General features: G+C 48.0%; 1 protein-coding gene across 1 annotated transcript in view; it reads right to left on the bottom strand.

Annotated features, from left to right (window-relative positions):
- Positions 1 to 20,135, bottom strand: part of GABBR2 (gamma-aminobutyric acid type B receptor subunit 2) — a 366,525-nt gene that overhangs the window by 157,566 nt on the left and 188,824 nt on the right. The window contains exons 5-6 of the mRNA XM_069474472.1: positions 6,584 to 6,649; positions 1,635 to 1,835 (exon numbers count right to left, since the gene is read on the bottom strand). Coding sequence (XP_069330573.1) covers positions 1,635 to 1,835; positions 6,584 to 6,649 — 267 coding nt within the window. The remainder of the gene's footprint in view (positions 1 to 1,634; positions 1,836 to 6,583; positions 6,650 to 20,135) is intronic.

Consider the following 20,135-nt stretch of genomic DNA (forward strand, 5'->3'; position numbering starts at 1 on the left):
GCATGGGACAGCAGTGGGGGACAGGCCAGCCTCCTCACCAGCCCCAAGTTAAAAAAAAAAAAAATCAGATAAAGGAAGCAGTGATCCGTTGTTGTTATAAATATCAAAACATTGCCTCTAAAATACACCATGAAAAATGATCTATCTAAAATGCATTCCTGTGTCCTGCTTGCAGCCCTGCATGGTTCCCCCCAAATAAAATTAATGCTTCTTAGAGCAGCGTTCAAGGGGGCCCTTCTCCCTGCTCTCATCCCCACGTGGCTTGACAGATCTGTGCGATCATTTCAGTCTTTGGACTTTAAGCCTCTCTAGTTATTGTACCATCTGCTTTCATGGATTTTTCTCCTTCGTTTTTGTGTTTTCCTCAAATTTTATACTATTTTCAGATGAAAATATTGAGTATTCCTGGACCTAAGTCTCTTAATAAATTGCAAACTTTGACACCTTTAAAAATAACACTTACTGAAATAAATGAGTTATTTCTGCTCATTATTCAAGATCTTGAAAAATTTTTATATATGCATTGATTTTGGTATGAAAATACTTCTTTCGACAGTTTCTAACCAGGTGCCAGCATGATGTAAAGAGTTGTTTACAAAATGTGTCCTAATGATTTGCCATTTCTTGACAAATCAATAAATCATCTGTGCAGAGTTGGCTCTGACTGAGATTAAATAATGAATAAAAATTATATATATATAAATTTTCTTTATTATGAAGCTTATTCTTAGAATGAAATTGGGTCGGTAAGAACCCTGGAGTTGGGTGGGATTTATCTGAACACAGAGAAGACAGAAAAGAATTACATGCGCTGCCGTATAGAATTTCGGCGGGTGTTCAGAATGGAGAAATGGATGTTACCACCCTCACCAGGGCTGGCATCACCCGATGTTTCATAATACGGTGACAGAGAATGGTGTACTTTTAAAATACTTTTACACATGCCATATTACAGGGTGCTTGCAATAGCCCTACGAGATAAGCAGGGCAGGGGGTGGTAACCCCAGTGGGAGCACACAGAGGCCCCAAGGACTGAAGCCCTCTGCCCACAGGTCTGCTCCCAGCCACGACAGCACGAAGGTGCCAGGCACCGAGCTAGCTGCTTTGCACAAGCTGCTGTCAATCTTCCGGATAATCCCTTAGGGGTGTTTTTACTACTGTCCTACAGATATGGCAACAGAGGCTCAGAGAACTCCAGTTCAAGGTCACAGAGCTGGGTAAGTGGCAAAACTGGGGTTTGAACTAGTCCGTTTCCCAAAGTCTACTTGAAAAGTTTTTTTCTCTCCTCCAGGAGAGCATCGATGAGACTGAGAAATGACACTCCGGGTGAGAGGAGCACGGAATGAAGCTTTGGCAGAGTCTAAAGGGCCCTGTCACTGGCGCCAGGACTGCACCTCTTCCACACATATTTGTTCTGTGCCTACAGAGTACCCTTGCCTCATTTGGTTCTCACAGTTCCCTAGAGGAACACGCAGCAGAGGGCTGGCTACCCCCACTTTATAGGTATGTGAGGCTCAGAGAGGTCAAGTGACTTGCTCAAAGTCACACAGGACAATAAATCAGACAACATCATCAGACGAGATGATCAAAGGAGGTGGGCCTGGGGGCCAAAATGGGCAGACCAAGGCACTGACCTTTCCTGAGATGGTCTTGATCTGCTTAGAGCTCAGGGGCTCGAAGTCCACGCCGATGTAGCCCTCCATGGCAGCAAGCAGATTCTTCCGGAGGCAGCGGGATGAGTTGGCTTCCGTGCGCACCTGCTCCCACCAGGAAGGCTCGTACCAGCCTGGGATGATCCACTGGTACTTACTCCCGTACATGTTCTCCTCGTAGGCCTGCAACAGACGGGGCGACTGTGAAGCACCAAGAGACAAACACTGTTCAGGGTTCTGTGCCCTGTGAGAAAGGTGGAGTGAAGTCAGGCTTCCTCTTACTGAGGATTTATTACATTTTTATTACTTTTTTGACTTCCTCCTTGTTATTTCTCAGAGGATCCAAGGTATTTTATGGACAACATGTATAATAAAATAATAAACACTGAATAAAAATTAAAACATAGGGGCCTTGGAAAATATAAATTTTAATATGTTTACAGGACGTAAAGTGAACCGAATAGAGATAAGCAAATCAAAGCTTCCAACAGTCTACATAATCGAGCTGCAAATTTCACTATGAACTTCCTGGAAGCCCAGGAGAAAAGGACAATAAGATTATTTACATAATTTACCTTATCAATAAGGAGAAAACATACCAGCTCTCTGGAGAAACACAGTGTTTTCTAGTCTTTAACCCTCAAAAAATGCCTCCTATGGAGGATACTGTCAAATTAGCCAGCATGGTACCAGCACCGCCCCTACAACAGATTCATAAAGCTGTTTTTTTGTATAGATCTTTACTAAAAGTTAAGGTCATGCCTCAAAACACAATCCAGGGGGAGCAATTTTCAAGGAGCCAAGACAATTGAATCTAAGGGTGCAGCTCATATAAGATGCCCCTTGGCAAACTGAGAAGTCTCTGAATCTTTATTCAGATCCTAAGAAAAATGTCCTACATTTGTGTGCTTTACGTGTGTCTTATTTGGTTGTCACCCACATTCACCCAAATAACAAAACTGAAAATCAGAGAGGGAAAGTAACTTTTCCAAGGTCACACAGCCAGGGAGAAAAGCCAGGCCTGGATCTAGGTCTGTTGACTTTAAGGCTACAAAGCCACACTGCCTGCCTCCCATTCAAACAAAATAGTCACCAGAATGTTCTAATGTACCTCTATTTGGCTTTGATTCTTATTATAATTATCTTATATAAGGAAAAACATGCTTTTTGATAGCTTTCTGGTGAGTGGACATTACTGGACGTGAGTGGACATTAGTGGAAAGTTCCTGGAGGGTGGGGCCATGCCAGCTCTCTCCTGGGTCCCTAGTGCTTACCACAGTGCCTGGTATACAGAGGGGACTCGTGGTTACAGAGTGACTAAATGAAGGTATTTCTTTTTTTTTTTTTGAGACAGAGTCTCACTTTGTTGCCCAGGCTAGAGTGAGTGCCGTGGCGTCAGCCTAGCTCACAGCAACCTCAAACTAAATGAAGGTATTTCTGGTTTCCTTGGTTGCCTGGGCTTTCATTTTCTCTGCCTCTGGTAGAACTACGGTCCCAGAACCTGTGGCCACCAAACGGGTCCTACTGCGGGCTGGTGGGTGGTCCTGGGCTCACGTTCTTCAGCCCCACAAACTGCTTTGGTTCTTATTAGTTGTAGACATGTAACCATGATATGAATTTAAAAAAAAATCCAATCTCCTCTTTTTATTAAGTTTCTTTTTGCATTCTCCTCTCCCCATGCAAGAAGGACATTTCCTTTCATATTAAGGGTCACAATAACAATTGTGATAAAACCTAATGTCCGTGAAGCAGTTAACACTTGGGACAACGCTCCCTCTTTGGTGGCCTCATTTAAGCCTCTCAACAACCCTGTGAGGCACATAAGGCAGAGATCATTGCTTCCATTTTAGAGATGAGGCAGCTGGGGACCAGAGATGTGAAGTGACCTGCCTGGGGTCACACAGCCGGCAGAGCTAAAACCAGAACCCACATCAGAGTTCTTGAGAATTTAGAATAGATCACCGAGGATGGAGGAGAAGACAAAAGCTACATGCCACGCTCATACTGTGCTAGAGCCAAAATGAACATTTTGCCACAGGGCTATAAATAGGCCTTGCATTTGCTGGAGTCTGCTCTCCCATTGGGTGGCAGTGCCAATCTCAAGAACGCAGCGACACGCTGTAAAGTTTGCACTGCAGCATGTGCATGGCAAACACGCGGTTGCTTCCATCTGGCCTGTGCTCTGACCCTCACAGGGGCAGGAAGGCTCTCCCAGGTGGTCCCTGCCCTGAGCAGCCCCTCCCTCTGTCACACCCCAGTCTTGATGCAGCGCGAACACATTGAGCAGAGACTCCTCGGAACCTTCTGGACCCGCCAGAAGAACTCCTTCCCAACCAGGCAAGACCGTACGTCCTCAAAAGCAGATTCCATGCAAGGGTTTGGCACATGGACCCAACACACAACCAAAAACCTCACAGAGACTCCTTAATGGGTGAAGCAGCCAGCAAAGGGTCTCAGAGAAACCCCATCTCAAAATACTGTAAGTCTGACAAGAGGGAGGAGGAAAGCGGGAGGGGAAGGGGCGGCGTCCCTATGCCATGTGGAAGGCAGGCCGCCTGGGGCTTTGGGTCAAAAGGAAGACAGCCATGCCATCTGTTCTCAAGTGGAAACCACGGCTGGAAAAGTCACTCGGAAAATCGTCCCAGCGCCTGGCACAGAGTGAAGTCACAGCCATGCCTGGGCTTTGCTTTGGCTTGGATCAGAACATGAGGTCTGTCTGCATTTCTTGCAAATGGGAGGTGGCCAGGGCTTAGTGTGGCATCTTTGAGGATCATTTTCATTAATTTATTTTCCCTGGAGTTATTTGTTTTCTTCATTTGGTCAACATCAACCACCCACCGTGCACCAGCTCCTCGCAAGGCCCTGGGAATACGGAGGGAAAAACCCAGTTTCTTCCCTACAAGAAAGCTTGTTCTCCAGTTTGGGGCATCATTTTCCTTCTTAAAACGGGCTATTTCTGGACCGTAGGTAGTAAGGAGCAAGGTTTGTAAGTTTTTAGAGTAAAATTATTAAATCTACCCGCTCCACATTTTCAATTTTTCTTACGTTCCTCCTTCGATTTTAATGTGGAAAGACCTCTTGCTACTCTTCACTAAGACGCAGAATGCTCATCACAGTTTTGTGAGATCCACCAGTAAACTCGCCAGCCTGACAGTGGCTCCTTCCATCTCCAGACACCTGAGAGCTCATATAAACAAACAAAAAAAGATCGCTGACATTTACCGAGGTCTCGCGGTACCCGTCCATCAGGTATGTGCAAAGGGTTTCTGCTCATTGAATCTTCACAGCAATCCTGTGAGACAGGTGTTATCATCCCCATTTTACAGATGAGAAAGCTGAGGTCCAGAGGGTATAACTAGCATGCCCAGCTTCAGTACCAAGCAGCACAGCAGGGATTCAAGCCCAAGCTGACTGGCTCCTGAGTGCCAAGCTCTATCCAAGGTCTCCTGCAATGTCAGCCTCGTAGCCTCTCCCTCCTCCCGGCTGAGTCAGGAGATGATCAGACCATTCTTATCTTGCTCCTGAGCCTTCAGATGAAACAATCCCGTGAGACTGTGGCTTTCAGCCACTGCTCTGTCCTCGCTCCTGGTCTCTTTTCAGTTCCTGCACCTGTCCTGGAACAGGGCACCAGGAGCCGGGCAGGGCACCCCAAGTGGGATTCCCCCAGCAGAGAGCAAAGGGACCACCCTGCCCCGGGTGTGGACATGTAGTCTGAGGTCACTCTCTGCTGCTGTGCTAACGCTGGTGACCTCAGTGACCAGACTCTGTAGTAAACTGGGGGTCGACCGAGACACTCAAAGTCACTTCTCAACACGCTTCTCCCCAGCTGTGCCTCTGCCACCTTGGACTTAGGTAGCTGGATTTGTTCTAATATAACCTTATGTTAGAATCATTAATCTCCTTGGATTTCATCAAATCTTCCAACCTGTTAAAGTTCTTTGAACCCTGGCTCTGTCATCTAACATATTTCATGACTTCTAAAATTCCTACAAACCTATTTATAACTTCATCCAGGTTATACTGACAAAAAGATCAAAGAGGACAGAGATCTGTGGCCCATCACTGGAGAATACACCTAGAATGACCTCAGTCTGAAGAGCAGCTCATTGGGTAGACAATGACTCACCTAACGGGGCTCTCATTCTGCTGATTTTCTCCTGAGTGGGGTGGAGGCTTAGGAGCCGGGGCATCAAAATGGAAACAGATTTAGTTCCTGTGTCAGAGTCCTTATATATAACTTAAGTGAGAAATCATGCGGAGAAAACCTCTTTGTTTTTAAGATTAAATTGCAGTCAGGTGAATGAGAATTGAGCCTGGGCTCTGCCATGAATGGGCTGGGGGCCACCGGACAAGCCCCTTTGCCTCTCTGGCCTCTGTTTCCTCATCTGTAAAACTGCGTGATCATAGTTGCTCATGGTCATTGAAAAGATGAAATGAGATAAGGTATAAAGAAGTACTGTGTCACCTACCACATACTAGACAACTGTAAAGGATTCAGGGTTAGATACTGGACAGTTGACAGTTGTCCTAAACCTAAGACTCTGAGCCCTCCCTGCAGGCCCAGAGGGGAACCGAGTCACTTCAGTCTCGCCCTGATCTCTGGATGCTGTCTCTGCGCAGTGCTCACAGCGGGGCTCTGTCACGCATGACTGAATCGGGGGATGTAGAATGTGCTGATCAGGCTGAGACAATAGGTCAGACGGGGGTCTGGTGAATCGAGGTCCCTGGCTCCCCCTGTGTCTGTACTGTTCTGAGCCCTGGGATTTTAGCTCCTTGGACAGAAGAAAGAAGAGTGAGCACAACACCTCTGCCTCCAGGAATGCAGGCCCCAGTCCTAGGATCCCGCTCTCGGACCAAGCAGCGAGAATGAGTCTGAGACAAAGCTTCGTGAACCTCCCCAAAGATAGAACTGATACGACGGTTTTACTTACACAACAGAACACTTTTGCTGCCATATGCTGGTCAAACTGGCCAAGGATGATCCGCACGTCATTCCCCTGCGGACAGAAGGACACGTATGTGAAGGTGAGCGGATGATCAGCACACCACGCGGGGTTCAAGGCCACGGGCAGAGAACACTCCTGTGCCCCAGGCTCCCAGGTGAGAGCTGCCTGGGCAGGTGGGCAGGGCAGAACCTCACCCCCAGCCCAGCCCAGCCTGGATTCTCTGGCCCTCTCTGGGGCCAGCTTCCCCTCGGCTCCTGCAGTTGGGCCTCCCTGGTCTCACGGGCAAGCCGTGGGGCAAGCCTGCACAGGCCCCAGGCTGAAGCTGACTGCGCTAAGGAGCCTTGGACTCCCCCCTGTTCTCTTCCAACAAGGGCAGGCAAACCCTGCAGTGCACGGAGACATCATCTAATCTTATTCCTCACTTTACATACAGGCAAACTGAGGCCAGAGGAGGGAAAAGGAGCTTCTAATGTCCCCTGGGGAGTTGGGGGCAGAGATAAGAGCCCAGCCAAACATACTGTCCCCACAGTGTTCTAGACTTTTCTACTTCTTGACAATCGACCCCTCAAGGCATTCCTGGAGCCCACAGAGCCTCCCAATTAAAAGGTTTCAGAGTTTCAAGCTTTGAGCTTTGGTCAAATTTCAGCTCCACCAACAACCCTCAGGTGGCCACTTTTCCATCTCAGCCTCAATTGCCTCACCTGTAAAATGGGGAGAATGGTAGTACTTACCTTATAGGATTGTTGGGAGGACAAATTGAAATAATCCTTGTAAAGTTCTTAACATGGCCTAGCCCATAGTGAGTGTACCACTTTATTTCTAAGGAAAATCTATATTTGAAAGTCCTGGAAATGGGGCTACATTCATGATCTCAGTGTGGTTAAAAGGTGTCGACTGTACAACAGCCCCTGTGACTCATTCATTCATTCAACAAACATTTACTGAGCACCTGCCTGAGGCTCTCCTGGGTCAGGGTAACAGGCCCTTGGTCACTTTCTGGGGCGCTGGGATCCACAGAGAGGAACAGGCCAAAGAAGGCTGCAGGGCAGCTGCCAGGAGACCAGCCGGACCCTGGGCCACACAGCTGCTCCCCACGCCAGTGGCTTCCCGCCCTCCAGAGTGAGGCCCAGCCTCGCAGGTGGTGCCACCTTCCTGCTGCTCAGCCACCCCCTCCAGCAGGCCTCAAGGCCCTTTGATACACAGAGAAGAAAAACATGCCTTTACAGATCAGTTTTTAGCATCTTTTAAAATTGGAAAGTGCTGACTGCGAGGCCATTTTACTCATCATGTACTTTAGCAAAATAAAGAAGGCCTGGATTCTAAAATCATCCTTCGTTTGCAAGCAAGAATGGAAAGAAGAAGAAAAAAAGCCCCACTTGCTCTGAAAGGACTTTGAAAGATCGTTAACAGAGCAGTTGCAGGAAGGCAAGCCTTTGTCATCACAGTCTGCAATGCTATAAAAAGTTCTAAGCTGCTTCCGTTCTGTGGACATGCTCCTAGGCATGCTCCTGGGTCTTTCTGCTTGTTTGTTGAAATCTTTTAGCATTTCTTGCTGCTAACAGCATCCATCTATCCACCCAGGCAGCCTGTAAACACTTACTGAGCATCTACTTTGTGCCAAGCCCTGCATTGCTAAACACGATACAAACAGCTTATTGGATACTGGAGTCAAAGAATCCTGGGTTCAAATTCCAGCTCCACCTCTGACTACCTGAAAACCCTGGGTCTTAACCTCCTGGAGTGGCCTTAATTTCTTCATCTCCGAAATAGGGATAATCCTACCTACCTTGCCCAGTGGTTGTTGGATTCATCCCAGTGAAACCCATCAGATGCTCTCTCCGGGCCTCCCACCTCCCTGGTCGCCCCTGCTCAGCCTGCTCTGCACCAGCCCCTCATCTCCTGCCCGCCCCTAAATGCTGGTGCTCTGCCCTCAGCCTTTGCTCCCCCTACTCTGTGGGCAGCCTCACTCCAGCCACAACTGCCCTCTGTGTGCTGTGGACTGCAAACCTCTTTCCCCAGCCCAGAATTTTCTCTGGTTGCCCACTGGACTCCTCCAGTTGGATTCTGTCTGGCACCTCCAGCGCAACACGTCCCCAGCTGAAGTCATCAGCTGTCCCGGCGAGCCCCCTCCTCCTCCTGTGTTTCCCGTACTAAGAATGGTATCGCCAGCCTCCACTCACCACATCGGAAACTTGGGAATCATTGTAGATCCACTCGTCTCCTTCACCCCACCAGGCCCAGGGATGGCTTCGTCTGCTCACAAGCTCCCGAACCATCCCCGTCTCTCCAGCCCCCGGCCCTGGGCTTAGTCACCATCATTCCCTGCTCAGTGAACAGCACAGCCGCCCAAATGGACCCTTTAATCCTGCCCCATCCACCCATCTCCACAGAGCAGACATTCCAAGGGATCCTTCCAAGATTCAAGTCTGATTGTGTGAAATCTTTCCACGGCACTCCGAGGTTGACAGATCAAACTCTTATTCGTTACCACTGACTCCTGCACGATTCTCTACCACATTTCCCACTATTGCTCCATGGCAGTGAGAATGAACTACCTGCAGTTCCCTGAAACAGGACTTCTGTCCACCCGTTCATTCATTCATGCTTTTGCCTGTATTGACTATAGTCTGGACTCGCCTCTGCAGGGGGCCACCTGGAGTGGAACTAGACGACACAATGTGGCACAAATGAGAAGTCAAAGTCTAGAGTTGGAGACCCGTGTTCACACCCTCAAGAGGCCACTCCCCTAGGAAAGGGACAAACATGGAAGGAAACAGCCATGGGGGTGGGAGGAGGACAAGGAGGGGTGCTTAGCCCAAACCCTCCAAACAGCCACAGGACGTGTGAGGCAGAAGACCCCCTAAACTCTCTCTGGAGAGGAGCCCGGTGCTCCCCACACCCTGGGTAGATTTCCTTCCTCCTTCTTGACCCCCTCTCATGCATTGTCTAGAACCACCTTGCTTCTTTGTCTCTGGACTTCTTAAAAGGAGCTGAAATCACACACACATTCATGCGTGTGCACGAGGGATGACCTGATTCAAAGAACTAGTGTGTAACTTCTAGTTTGCAAGTGATCCTAACACAGTATGATAAAAATAAAGAATGATTCTTGAGCTCTTTCTAGCTGTTATGCTAAGCTGTGCATCAGCTGCCCGCCCCCCCAGGAGGTGGCCCTATTATTGTGCCCACTTTGGAAAGATTCATGAGCAAATCAAGCCCAAAGAATTAAGCAACTTTCCCAGGTGCAGTGGACGCCCTTGGTCCTGCCGGACCCTCTCCTGGGGCAGGTGCACCCTCCCCAGCTGCGGTGCGAGCAGGCTCCCGGCAGTTCAGTCCCTTCTCTGGAGGACTGCCCTCTGCTAAGGGGAGCTTCCTGGCTGTGGGGGCCAGGCCATGCCCCACACCCCACAGACAGCAGCCAGTGACTGAGTCACATGGGTATCAAACTCCAGCCTGGCTGCCGAAAGGTGGGACCAGCTCCGTGGTATCATGTATGCTCCAGAGAACCCCATGGGGCCTGGCTAAACTGGTCTCCAGCCAGCTTTCTGGCCTAGTTCTCTGCATCCCTGCCTTACCCTGCTTCCCTCCCCTGCTCCTGAGAGCACTCCCTCAGTAAATCCCTTTCACAAGCATCTCAGGCTCTGTTTCTAGGGAATTCAACCTGAGACACAGGTCACACAGGTGGGAAATGGTAGTGCCAGCCCCGACCCCAGGTTGGTGTGGCCCCGGAGCCTGAGTGCTTGTCCACTCACCCCTATCTCTTGCCTCCCAGCTGAGAAAGCAAACCCCGCCAGGGCTGCGCTGCTGGAGCTCGGCACCCAGTCTGCAGCAACAACTCCTCGAGAAAAGTCGGGCAGATTTTGAAGTGAAAAGATATAAATGGCAAATGCAATCCTGAGCCATTAGAATAGCTGGCGTGCACTTAAAGAGCGGGACAGCAGAAGCAAGGAAGATCAGGGACCATCCTGGCTGGCCGGCCCTCCCTGCCACAGGAGTGTGGGATCCTATGAGGAAGGTCAAGGTCATGCCTGACCTTGACTTTGACCTCTGGGTTGTCTGGAGTCCCCTGCCACCCATGCACCAGTCTCAGCCCACTTGATTGCATCCTGGTTTCTCAGACCCACTCCACCTACTGCGCTGGGCTGCTGAAAAATCAGATAAAACCATGCACAGTGCTGCAGAAAGGGCCGAGATGCTATGAGCCCTAAGGCGGCCGAGCTATTAGAGGCTGGCCATGATGTGGGCTGGGCGGTGGCCTCACCAGGGGCAGCGGGCACTGGCCCAAGTGTAGGTGGCCAGGCCAGTCACACCCCGCACTTCTGGCTGTAAACCTGGGCTGAGCCCTAGAGGGTTAGCCCAGATGTTCTCCAAAGTCCCTCCTGTGTCTGACAGACTGATTCCACACCCAGAATGAGTCTTCTGTTTTATTTAGCTAAAATGAATCTTTCTTAGACTCCCCTCCAGCCCACCAGAAATGTCCCTAAAGGCAGAGAAATGGGAAACATGTACTTACTCTCAAGACGGGGAGTGGGGAGGGAATAGCCCACAGCAGCCCACTGGCAAAGCTTGGCATTTCTTTAAAGTTTGTTAATGTATCTTGAAAATTCATGCATATTTAGCATTCCAATAATATATCTATGTCATAAGATAAAAATAATGCCTTTTCCTCTCCATGTCTGAGCAAAACTGGCCCCTGGGAAGATGCTCCATGTTTATCCTGCAGCTTTGCCTGCCCTCGGGCTGTGCAGGCCGTCGGGGTGGGCTCCCAGCTGCGGGGTGGCAGTTCCCATCGGGGCTCTCCTATCCGGTTGGGGAAAAGGGGGATGATTCCCTCCAGGACTTTTCTGGCCGGTGGGGCAGGGAGAGCACAGTTCCCACTAGCACACTCCGTGAAGCACAGGCGAGGACAGTCCTCCTCAAGGCTGACCTCTGCATCTTCCTATGACGGGGGAACAGTGGCCACATCCAAACCCCCAGAACCCCTGAGCGTGTATGTTATGTGGCAAGCAGGGACTCACACTGCAGATGGAATTAAGGTTGCTTAGCAGCTGATCTTAAAATAGGGAGAGTTTCATGGATTACGCAGGTGGGCCCAATGTAAGCACAAGGGTACTTAAAAGTGGAGGAGCCAGAGATAGTGACACAATGTGAGAAAGACCCAACTGACTATTGCTGGCTTTGAGGAAGGGGCTACCAGCCAAGGAGTGTAGGCAGCCTCCAGACGCTGGGAAAGGCAAGAAATGGATTCTTCCCCAGAGCCTCTGGAAGAATGCAGTCCCGTTGACACCTTCATTTTAGCCTGTGGAGACCCTTTTTGGACTTCCAGCCTCCAGAACAGTAAGATAAATTTGCATTGTTTAAGCCACTCGTATTCGTTGCAGCAGCAACGAGAAATTGACGCACTTCCCTCTGTGGCAGGTCCTGACCCTAGACTGCCTCTGCCTCCCTCCCCTCTCTGCTGGGGTTCTAGGAGCCTCTCTGTCATTGCTGGCCAGCTGGGTGGCTTTTCTGGTCAAAGCTGTCCCCTTAATGTGCCAATTGAGGCATAAGAATGCCCAGAAATATTGGTAGAGAATTGAGCTATATTTGTGAATCATTCGAAAAAGAAAGCTAAACATGGCTCTGAGCAGAAGCAGCATATTTTTTTTCTTTTTTCTTTTAGAGTAGAAAGCCTGGCTCAATTTAGGGGGTCTCCATGATGGCTCACTGAAGCCCAAACATTGCTCTGATATAAAAAAGGAAGATGAGAGCTTTCCATTTACCCGTCTTTCTGTCTGTCATCCCCTTCTTTTTACTACCTCTCCACTCACGGTCAGTAGCTACGTTGCAAAGCCACTTCATTCCTGTTTTACTGTGCAGAAGGCCTAGGGGAGACAGGTCATTTTAAAATTTTGGGTGTTTGAGTAACCCCTGGACTATCAAGAGGCCACAAAGCAACCATCCTGCTCACCGCAATGTGCGGGTGGGCACCACGCTGGGAGGCTTGCCGTGGGGGCTCAGAGCCAGGCTGCAGGGGGGCTGCTGGACTAGACTCAGCTCAGTTACTCATCAGCTGCAGGGCCTGGAGCAAGTTATTAAACTCCCTGAGCTTCAGGTTCTCTACCTGTATGACGACAGCAATAGCACCTGCCTCCCGAGCAGGTGGTGGCTAACAGTTTCCATAAAGACGCAGGTAGTAAATATTTTAGGTTTCACAGGCCGTACAGTGTCTGTCGCAATTAATTGTGCTGCTGCGGCACAAAGGCAACCAAAGACGCTATGGCAAATGAATATGTCCCAATAAAACTTTATTTACAAAAACAGATGGTGGGCCGGATTTGGCCTGCGGGCCGTAGTTTGCTGACTGCTATCATAGAGTCATTGCGAGGATTAAATGAATTTATGAATTCGCGGGCAAGAAGTGAGTGCTAAAAAGTGTCCTCCGTTGCTATTGAAGCAGGAGCGTGGGGCGAGGGCAGAAGAAGAGGCTGTGATGAGATGGGGAAGAGAGAAAAGTGGCCTCTGCAAAGAGTCACCTGCTGTCACAGCACCGTGGGGGCAAGCAAGGCTCCTCCTTCCTCTGGCGAATCCACCTGCAGAGGGGCAGCTCTGTGGGCCCAGACTGCAAGCTGCTCACAGTCTTTCAGCTTTGCGCAGTGTCCCCAGGTTTGGGCGTTATCAAGCCCTTTGTTATTATTTTAAGATACGCACCCAAAGATGAGAATTGCATGGCTTTTTTCCCTTAAGTTCTATAATTTTATTATTTAGTGTTTTCTCTACTCTAGTGTTTCTCAGCTTTCCAACATAACATCAACTACTAATTATTCAGCCCCCATGAGACCCCACACTCTGTACATGGTGACTGTCACACAACATTTGGGACATCTCAGTGTCCTCTCTGTACAGGAGGACACGGGAGCAGGCACAGGAGTCCAGCCCAGGGTCCTCTCCATTCAAAGCCCCTGCTCTGAGTTTCTGCTTGGGACGGTGAAAAAGTTCCGGAAATGGGTAATGGGACGGTTGTACAACACTGTCAATGTACTTAATGCCACTGAACTGAACCCTTAAAAATGGTTAAAATGGTAAATCTTATGTTATACATATTTTACTACAATAAAAAAATAGAGGGTCACAGCTAGAAACAGCATTCCCTACGCTTCCTGAATTCTGAGAAGAAAGAAAGAAAGAGAAAGGAAGGGAGGGAGGAAGGAAGGAAGGAAGGAAGGAAAGAAAGTAAGGAAGGAAGGCAGGCAAGCAAGCAAAGAAAAGAACATTAGCGATTACTATGAAAGCAGGGCATACGGTCCCTCATTGGTGGCAGGTAGGGGGTTGCACCTGGGAGTGGGTGGATGGAAGGGACTTTTGGGGTATCTGACAAAGTTCTCTGGCCTGGGTGGTGTTTCCCTTACGATTCATGAAGACATCCATGTGATTCGTGTGGTTTTTGAATCTTTATTTTATTTTATAATGAAAGATTTTTAAAAATTCCTGTTATTTTCATAAAAGTATCTGGTCTTCACAGCTGGATTGAAGTGGGGCAATTGCCTCTTACATCTCAATTCCAGAAGGGTCTGTGGATGCCCCATGGTTGAAATAATGCACACACCAACTCTACCAAAAAATGGAAATACGAATACGGGGCTGGGGCCACTTCAGGGAAGGTGGAGGAAGCGACTGAAGTGGACAAGAGGGGAGTCTGAGGCCTGCACTTCTCCCCAACATGCCCAGCGCGGGGTCTCTACGGAGTAGCTTCCCGCCCAGCCTGGAAACAGCTCACCTTTAAAGTCCCCTGTTCAGAATGGGCTTGGAACGAGCTTACACAGCCTCAGGTCTTCATCACACAGAAATGGTTTTATTTCCTGACTTTTTTTTTTTTTTTTTTTGAGACAGAGTCTCACTTTGTTGCCCGGGCTAGAGTGAGTGCCGTGGCGTCAGCCTAGCTCACAGCAACCTCAAACTCCTCGGCTTAAGTGATCCTCCTGCCTCAGCCTCCCGAGTAGCTGGGACTACAGGCATGCGCCACTATGCCCGGCTAATTTTTTGTATATATATATTTTAGTTGTCCATATAATTTCTTTCTATTTTTAGTAGAGACGGGGTCTCACTCTTGCTCAGGCTAGTCTCGAACTCCTGACCTGGAGCGATCCACCCGCCTCGGCCTCCCAGAGTGCTAGGATTACAGGTGTGAGCCACCGCGCCTGGCCTCCTGACTTTCTTGATACAAATTTTGGTACATACCTGCCAAATCAGCCTTATTAATTTCATTACTCACTTCCTCTGTGTTCCTGCTTTTTCTTTGCCTGGACTGAGAAAGAGATGTTATGTCTCCCAACACTATCGTGTTACTACCAATTCCCCTTCGTATTTTTAGCAGGCTTTTCTTTATTTATTTCAGTGAGATGTAATTTAAAGCAATAGTAGTCCACAAATGTGTTATTCTCATGGTGGATTGTATCTTTATCTACAGAAAACGACTATCCTTAATCCCGTTTGACGCCTGTACCTTGAATTCTCTTTGGTCTGAGACAAATACTGGGATTTTTGCTGCAGTTTGGTTTGCTTGGTAGAAATTTGTCCAATCTTTTCTACCTTTAACCTTTCTGCATCACTTTGTTTGTCTGACGTAAATCGCTAGAGTTCATTTTTCAAAACACAATCGGAGTCTTTGCCTTTTAATAATGAGTTTGACCTATTTGAATTTCTGATCATTACCATTATATTTGGTCTGCAATTATCTGTTTTGTGCTTTCCGGTTTGCATGTTTGCTTTCTGTTTCAGTATGTGGACTAGATTTCCTATGCTTTTACCTTCCGTGTTTCTGCAGCTTCAGGTTCTGTTTGCACTACGGTATATTTACCACTGAGTTTTTCCAAGCATTCTTTAGCTTATTATGTCTCTAATTATGAAACTCATGAGCACAGTGGTCTCTTTTGGGTCCCTGTCCTAGTTAAGACAAAGACTTTAGCACCCATTTTTTTTATTCACTCACTTCTCAGGCCCTGTGAAGGTAATTTGGATTTTTATATTTCAATTATTGCTATTACAGAATCTGGTTTTTTGCATTATGTATAAAATTATATGTAATTTTTGCACCTGTATATACTTTTATAAGAATTATCTAGACTTAGCTCTCCATCTACAGGTTCCAGTGGTCCCTGCTCAGCCATTTCGATCATGACCTCGGCTATAAAGTATGCATCTCTCTCAGCTGGCTGACGTAGGGCTTCGGGACTAACTTCAAGAGGGGCAAGAGGCTGGTACATCGCGTGAGCCTCACATAGCAGACAATGTCTCCCAGTTGCTCCATTGTTTCTGAGATTTAATGCTGCAGAGGAGTCGGAGGGTGGCCTGGTTTTGCACCTTGTTATTTTCTGGCCTAGATATTTGCAAGATTTTCCCCTTTAAGTTTGAAAGTCAAAACTTTTGCCAAAATGGGTCTGAGCATGACACTTCTTTCACCAGTTCTGCTAGACTGCAGATAGGTGGGCTAGTCTGCACATGCAGTCTGTATATTTCCATATGAAATTGTTGATTTTGTAGTTCAAAAATGGTAGAATATTGGCAATTTTGTACTAGGTCTGTCTTGAAGTTTATTTCCTATTTTTTAAAATAAACATTTGAGAATAGTTTTATATTTATAGAATAATTAGCAAAGATAGTCTAGGGAGTTCCCATACATCCTCCCTCCAGTTTTCCCTATTATTAACATCTTATGTTAGCATGGTACATTTGTCACAATTAATGAACCAATATTGATACATCATTATTAGCTTTATTCATTATCAGGACATTATAAATGTTCTTTTTCTATTCTTGGATCCCGTCTAGGAGACAACATCATACTTAGTGGTCATGTCTCCTTAGTCTTCTCTTGGCTCAGACAGTCCCTATTTTTGATGACCTAGACAGTTTCGAGGAGTATTGCTCAGGTATGTTGCAGAATGGCCTTCAAGTGGAATTCATCTGATGTCTTTCCCATGGTTAGACTGAGGTGATGGGACTTGGCGAGGAAGACCACAGAGGTATAGTGCCATTTTCATCACATTGTGTCAAGGGAGCTATCGACATGACTTCTCACTGCTGATGTCAACCTTGACCACCTGGCTGAGGCAGGGTTCATCAGGTTTCTCCACTTTCAAGTTATTCTTTTGCAAGTTATTGTATTCTTTGGAAGAATGTAACTTAGGTAGTGGAGAGTTATGTCCCACCTCCTTGGAGCATGAAGTATCTACATAAGTTATTGGGAATTCAACATAGGAGAATTGCCTATCCACTCCCATTTATTTATTCAATCATTTATATAAGTATGGACTTGTGGGTATTTATTTTATGCTTTGGGTTATATTCTAATACTACGTTTATTTAATTGCTCAAATTGTTCCAGCTTTGGCCATTGGGAGTTCTTGCAATAGGCTGCTGTACATCTTTGACATTCCCCCAGGGTGCAGTGGTGGTGGTGGTGGTGGTGGTGTTCTGTGCACTTCCTCACCCTCGGGCACTACAGGATGCTCCGGGATCATCTTGTCCATTCCTGCCCCATAGAATCAGCCATTTCTCCAAGGAGCCCTGGCTCCTTTTGTTGGAGGATGCTATTAGAAACCAAAATCTGAGTGCTAGGCACGCTTGTTGCTACTGGGGTACTCATTTGTCTTCGATTTTTGGTTCTGTTTCATTTGTCCTGGTTTTTCTTTAAAATCTCTCTTCTCCAGTATCCATAACTATTATCTTTTCTCTTATTGGATTGATCTCTTTGGCCATTTCCTCTGAATTCTGGAAAAGCGTCTCAAGTTTGCCCTCCACATGATCGATTTTTATTTTTCTTGGCATTAACTCTGCTCTCCGCACTACCTCCAGTGCAGATTCTACTTCTGCTATCTGATATTTGGTTTCCTTCCCCGTCCTCTGAACCTCCTTCTGCACCTTATCCCACAACACATCAGAGACTTGCTTTTCCTTCGAGCTTTCCAAAAGTTACTACCTTTTCTTTGTTCCGGAGTATTTTTGCCCTTGTAGCCTCTGTTGGCTCTGTCTATTCAGACTCGGTATTTTATTCACACACTCAACAAATTGTTGAGGAGACTATTATCCCAAGTGAAATATCTCAGGAATGGAAAAGCAAATACCACATGTTCTCACTTATAAGCAGGAGGTAAGCAAGGGATATATATGATCACAAAGAGCAGTAATGAACATTGGAAACTAAGAAGGGTGGGAGGGGGTGAGGGATAAAAACCCACCTATCGAGTGCAATGTACATTATTCTGGTGATGGGTACACGGAAAGCCCTGACTTCAGCAGGATACAATTTATCCATGTAACAAAAAACACTTATACCCACGATATTTGTTGAAATTAAAAAAAAAAAGCATAGAAAACACACACACACAAAAAAAACCCTACCAAATTGTTGAGCAAATTATTACAGGTTGGGTTTCAGGTGATGGGAAACAAGAGTGATGGAGACAGAAATTTCTGTGTCCTGGAGCTTACATTCTGATGGGAGGGGACTGATGATGAAACAATTAGGTAAAATTAATAGAATGTCAAATGTTGTTAGGAGTTGAATTGTGTCTCCCAAAAAGACACATTGAAGTCCTGATCTCTGATGCCTCAGAATGTGACCTTACTTGAAGACAGGGTCATTGCAGATGCAGTTGGTTCGGATGAGATCACCCTGGAGTAGGGTAGGCTCTTAATCCAGCATGACTAGTGTCCCACTAAGAAGACGACGTGAAGGGAGGGGGTGAAATGCCATGTGAGGTAAGGATTGGAGCTATGCGGCTGCAAGCCAAGGACTGCTGGTGACACCAGCAGCCAAGAGAAGGGTGTTGGGGGCTCAGAAGCCCACACCCCAAAGACAGCATTTGGACATGCTGGATTGAAGAAGCTTCAATGTCCCCTGGACCTCCCTCCATCCGCGCTGACTCTCCCAAAGCACAGGACTCTCTGAAGTTCCCTTAGCTGCCTAAAGTCTGGACCTACCAAAGAAGGAAACAACCATTGTCCGCTCCACGGGCCCAGCAGATTTTGCCCGGTACCACTGTATGTTCCTCAAGCTCATTGAATTCTCCCCAGTAACCATTCACTGCCCCTCAGCCCAACTCCCTTTCTCCCTGCTTCCCACCTGCTGTTTTGCCAGGATCCCTCTGTAACCTCAAGATGATGTATAAGCGTCTGCATCCCATTGCAGGGTGGGTCTTATACAGGCTAGATTAATTCATATGTCTCTTCTCCAATTAATCTGCCTCTTGCAAGTTGATTTCTCAGCGAACCACAAAGGTGGGGCAGAGCCCCGGAGCCTTTGAGAGAGCATGGTGCTGCCCACACACTGGTCTCAGACTCCTGGCCTCCAGAATGTGAAAGAATAAATTGTTGTTGTTTTAAGCCATCTAGTTTGCAGTACTTGGTTATGGCAGTCAAGGGAAACAAAAACAGATGTCAGTAAGTGACACGGAGAAAACTGGCAGAAAGGGGCAAGTGGGACTGCAGTGGCAGGGAGTTCAATTTTAAATGCAGTGTTCAGGGACGGCCTCTGGGCAAAGGGGACGACTGAGCAAAGGCTCCAAGAAGGCAGAGCCGAGCAGGTGTCTGGGCCAGGGACCCTTGTCCTCAGCCTGCTGTCTCCTGGATCTGTGAAGTTGGAGTCCTTTCTCAGAAGCGCAGTCATGTGGGGCAGTGGAGAAAGCTGGGCCATGGCATCGCCCGGACGTGGGTTCAATCCCAACCCACCACTTGTCAGCTGGGTGTCTTGGGGTAGTTCTTTACCCTCTTTGAGCCTCAAGCCCCATGTGTGAACGGGGGATAGAAAAATTCCCTCCGCCCTAGGGCTTTGGGGAGGACTAAATGAGCACATGAAGGTCAAGGGCTCTGCTTGGGGGCCTGGCCCTTGGTCCACGCACTGGGAAGGCAGCTATTGTCACCATTGTGACTGTCACTCCTACTTCTGTAAGAGCTGGCTGCTTGATGAGCACAGAGCCCAGTCCTGTCCTCAGTGTCTTGCAGACTTTCAACTAGTACCTCTGCCCTGCACATAAAAGCTCTTTAAACTTTAAAGCCCACAGACGCTGGGCATCTGGGCCACAGGAAGCTACCTCAAGTGCCCGCCCTGGAGAGATGCCTCTGCGTGTGGCAGGAGAATGTCAGTGCAGCTCCAGGTCCCCCCTCCTCCCCAACTCTCCCCCCCACCGGCAGGTGTTCCCCGCAGAGCAGCCACCCCATCCTGAGTCCTCCAGGCCCCACACAGCCTGTGGCGCCGCAGGTGGAGAAGCTTGGGCGGATATGGTTCCAGCCGCCTGGGCTGCCAGCAGGCCCTCCCCAGACTAAGGCCTCTCATCGACAGAGGCTCCCAGGGCTGAAATGTGACCCCCGGGCTCCATGTCTAGATGAGGTGCTAAACAACTGGCATGTTGCTTCCCTTGTTCCCCCATCTCTGGGCTTTGAGGTCCTCATCTGTGAACTGTGGGATTTAGAAGGCAAAAGCTCTGAACTGCCACCTGCTCTGAATGGTGTAACCTGGGACCCACACAAGACAGATGGGATCTCTCAGCAGTTGGCATCT

This window comes from Eulemur rufifrons, chromosome 7 (assembly GCF_041146395.1).
Source record: "Eulemur rufifrons isolate Redbay chromosome 7, OSU_ERuf_1, whole genome shotgun sequence".
Taxonomy (NCBI): Eukaryota; Metazoa; Chordata; class Mammalia; order Primates; family Lemuridae; genus Eulemur; species Eulemur rufifrons.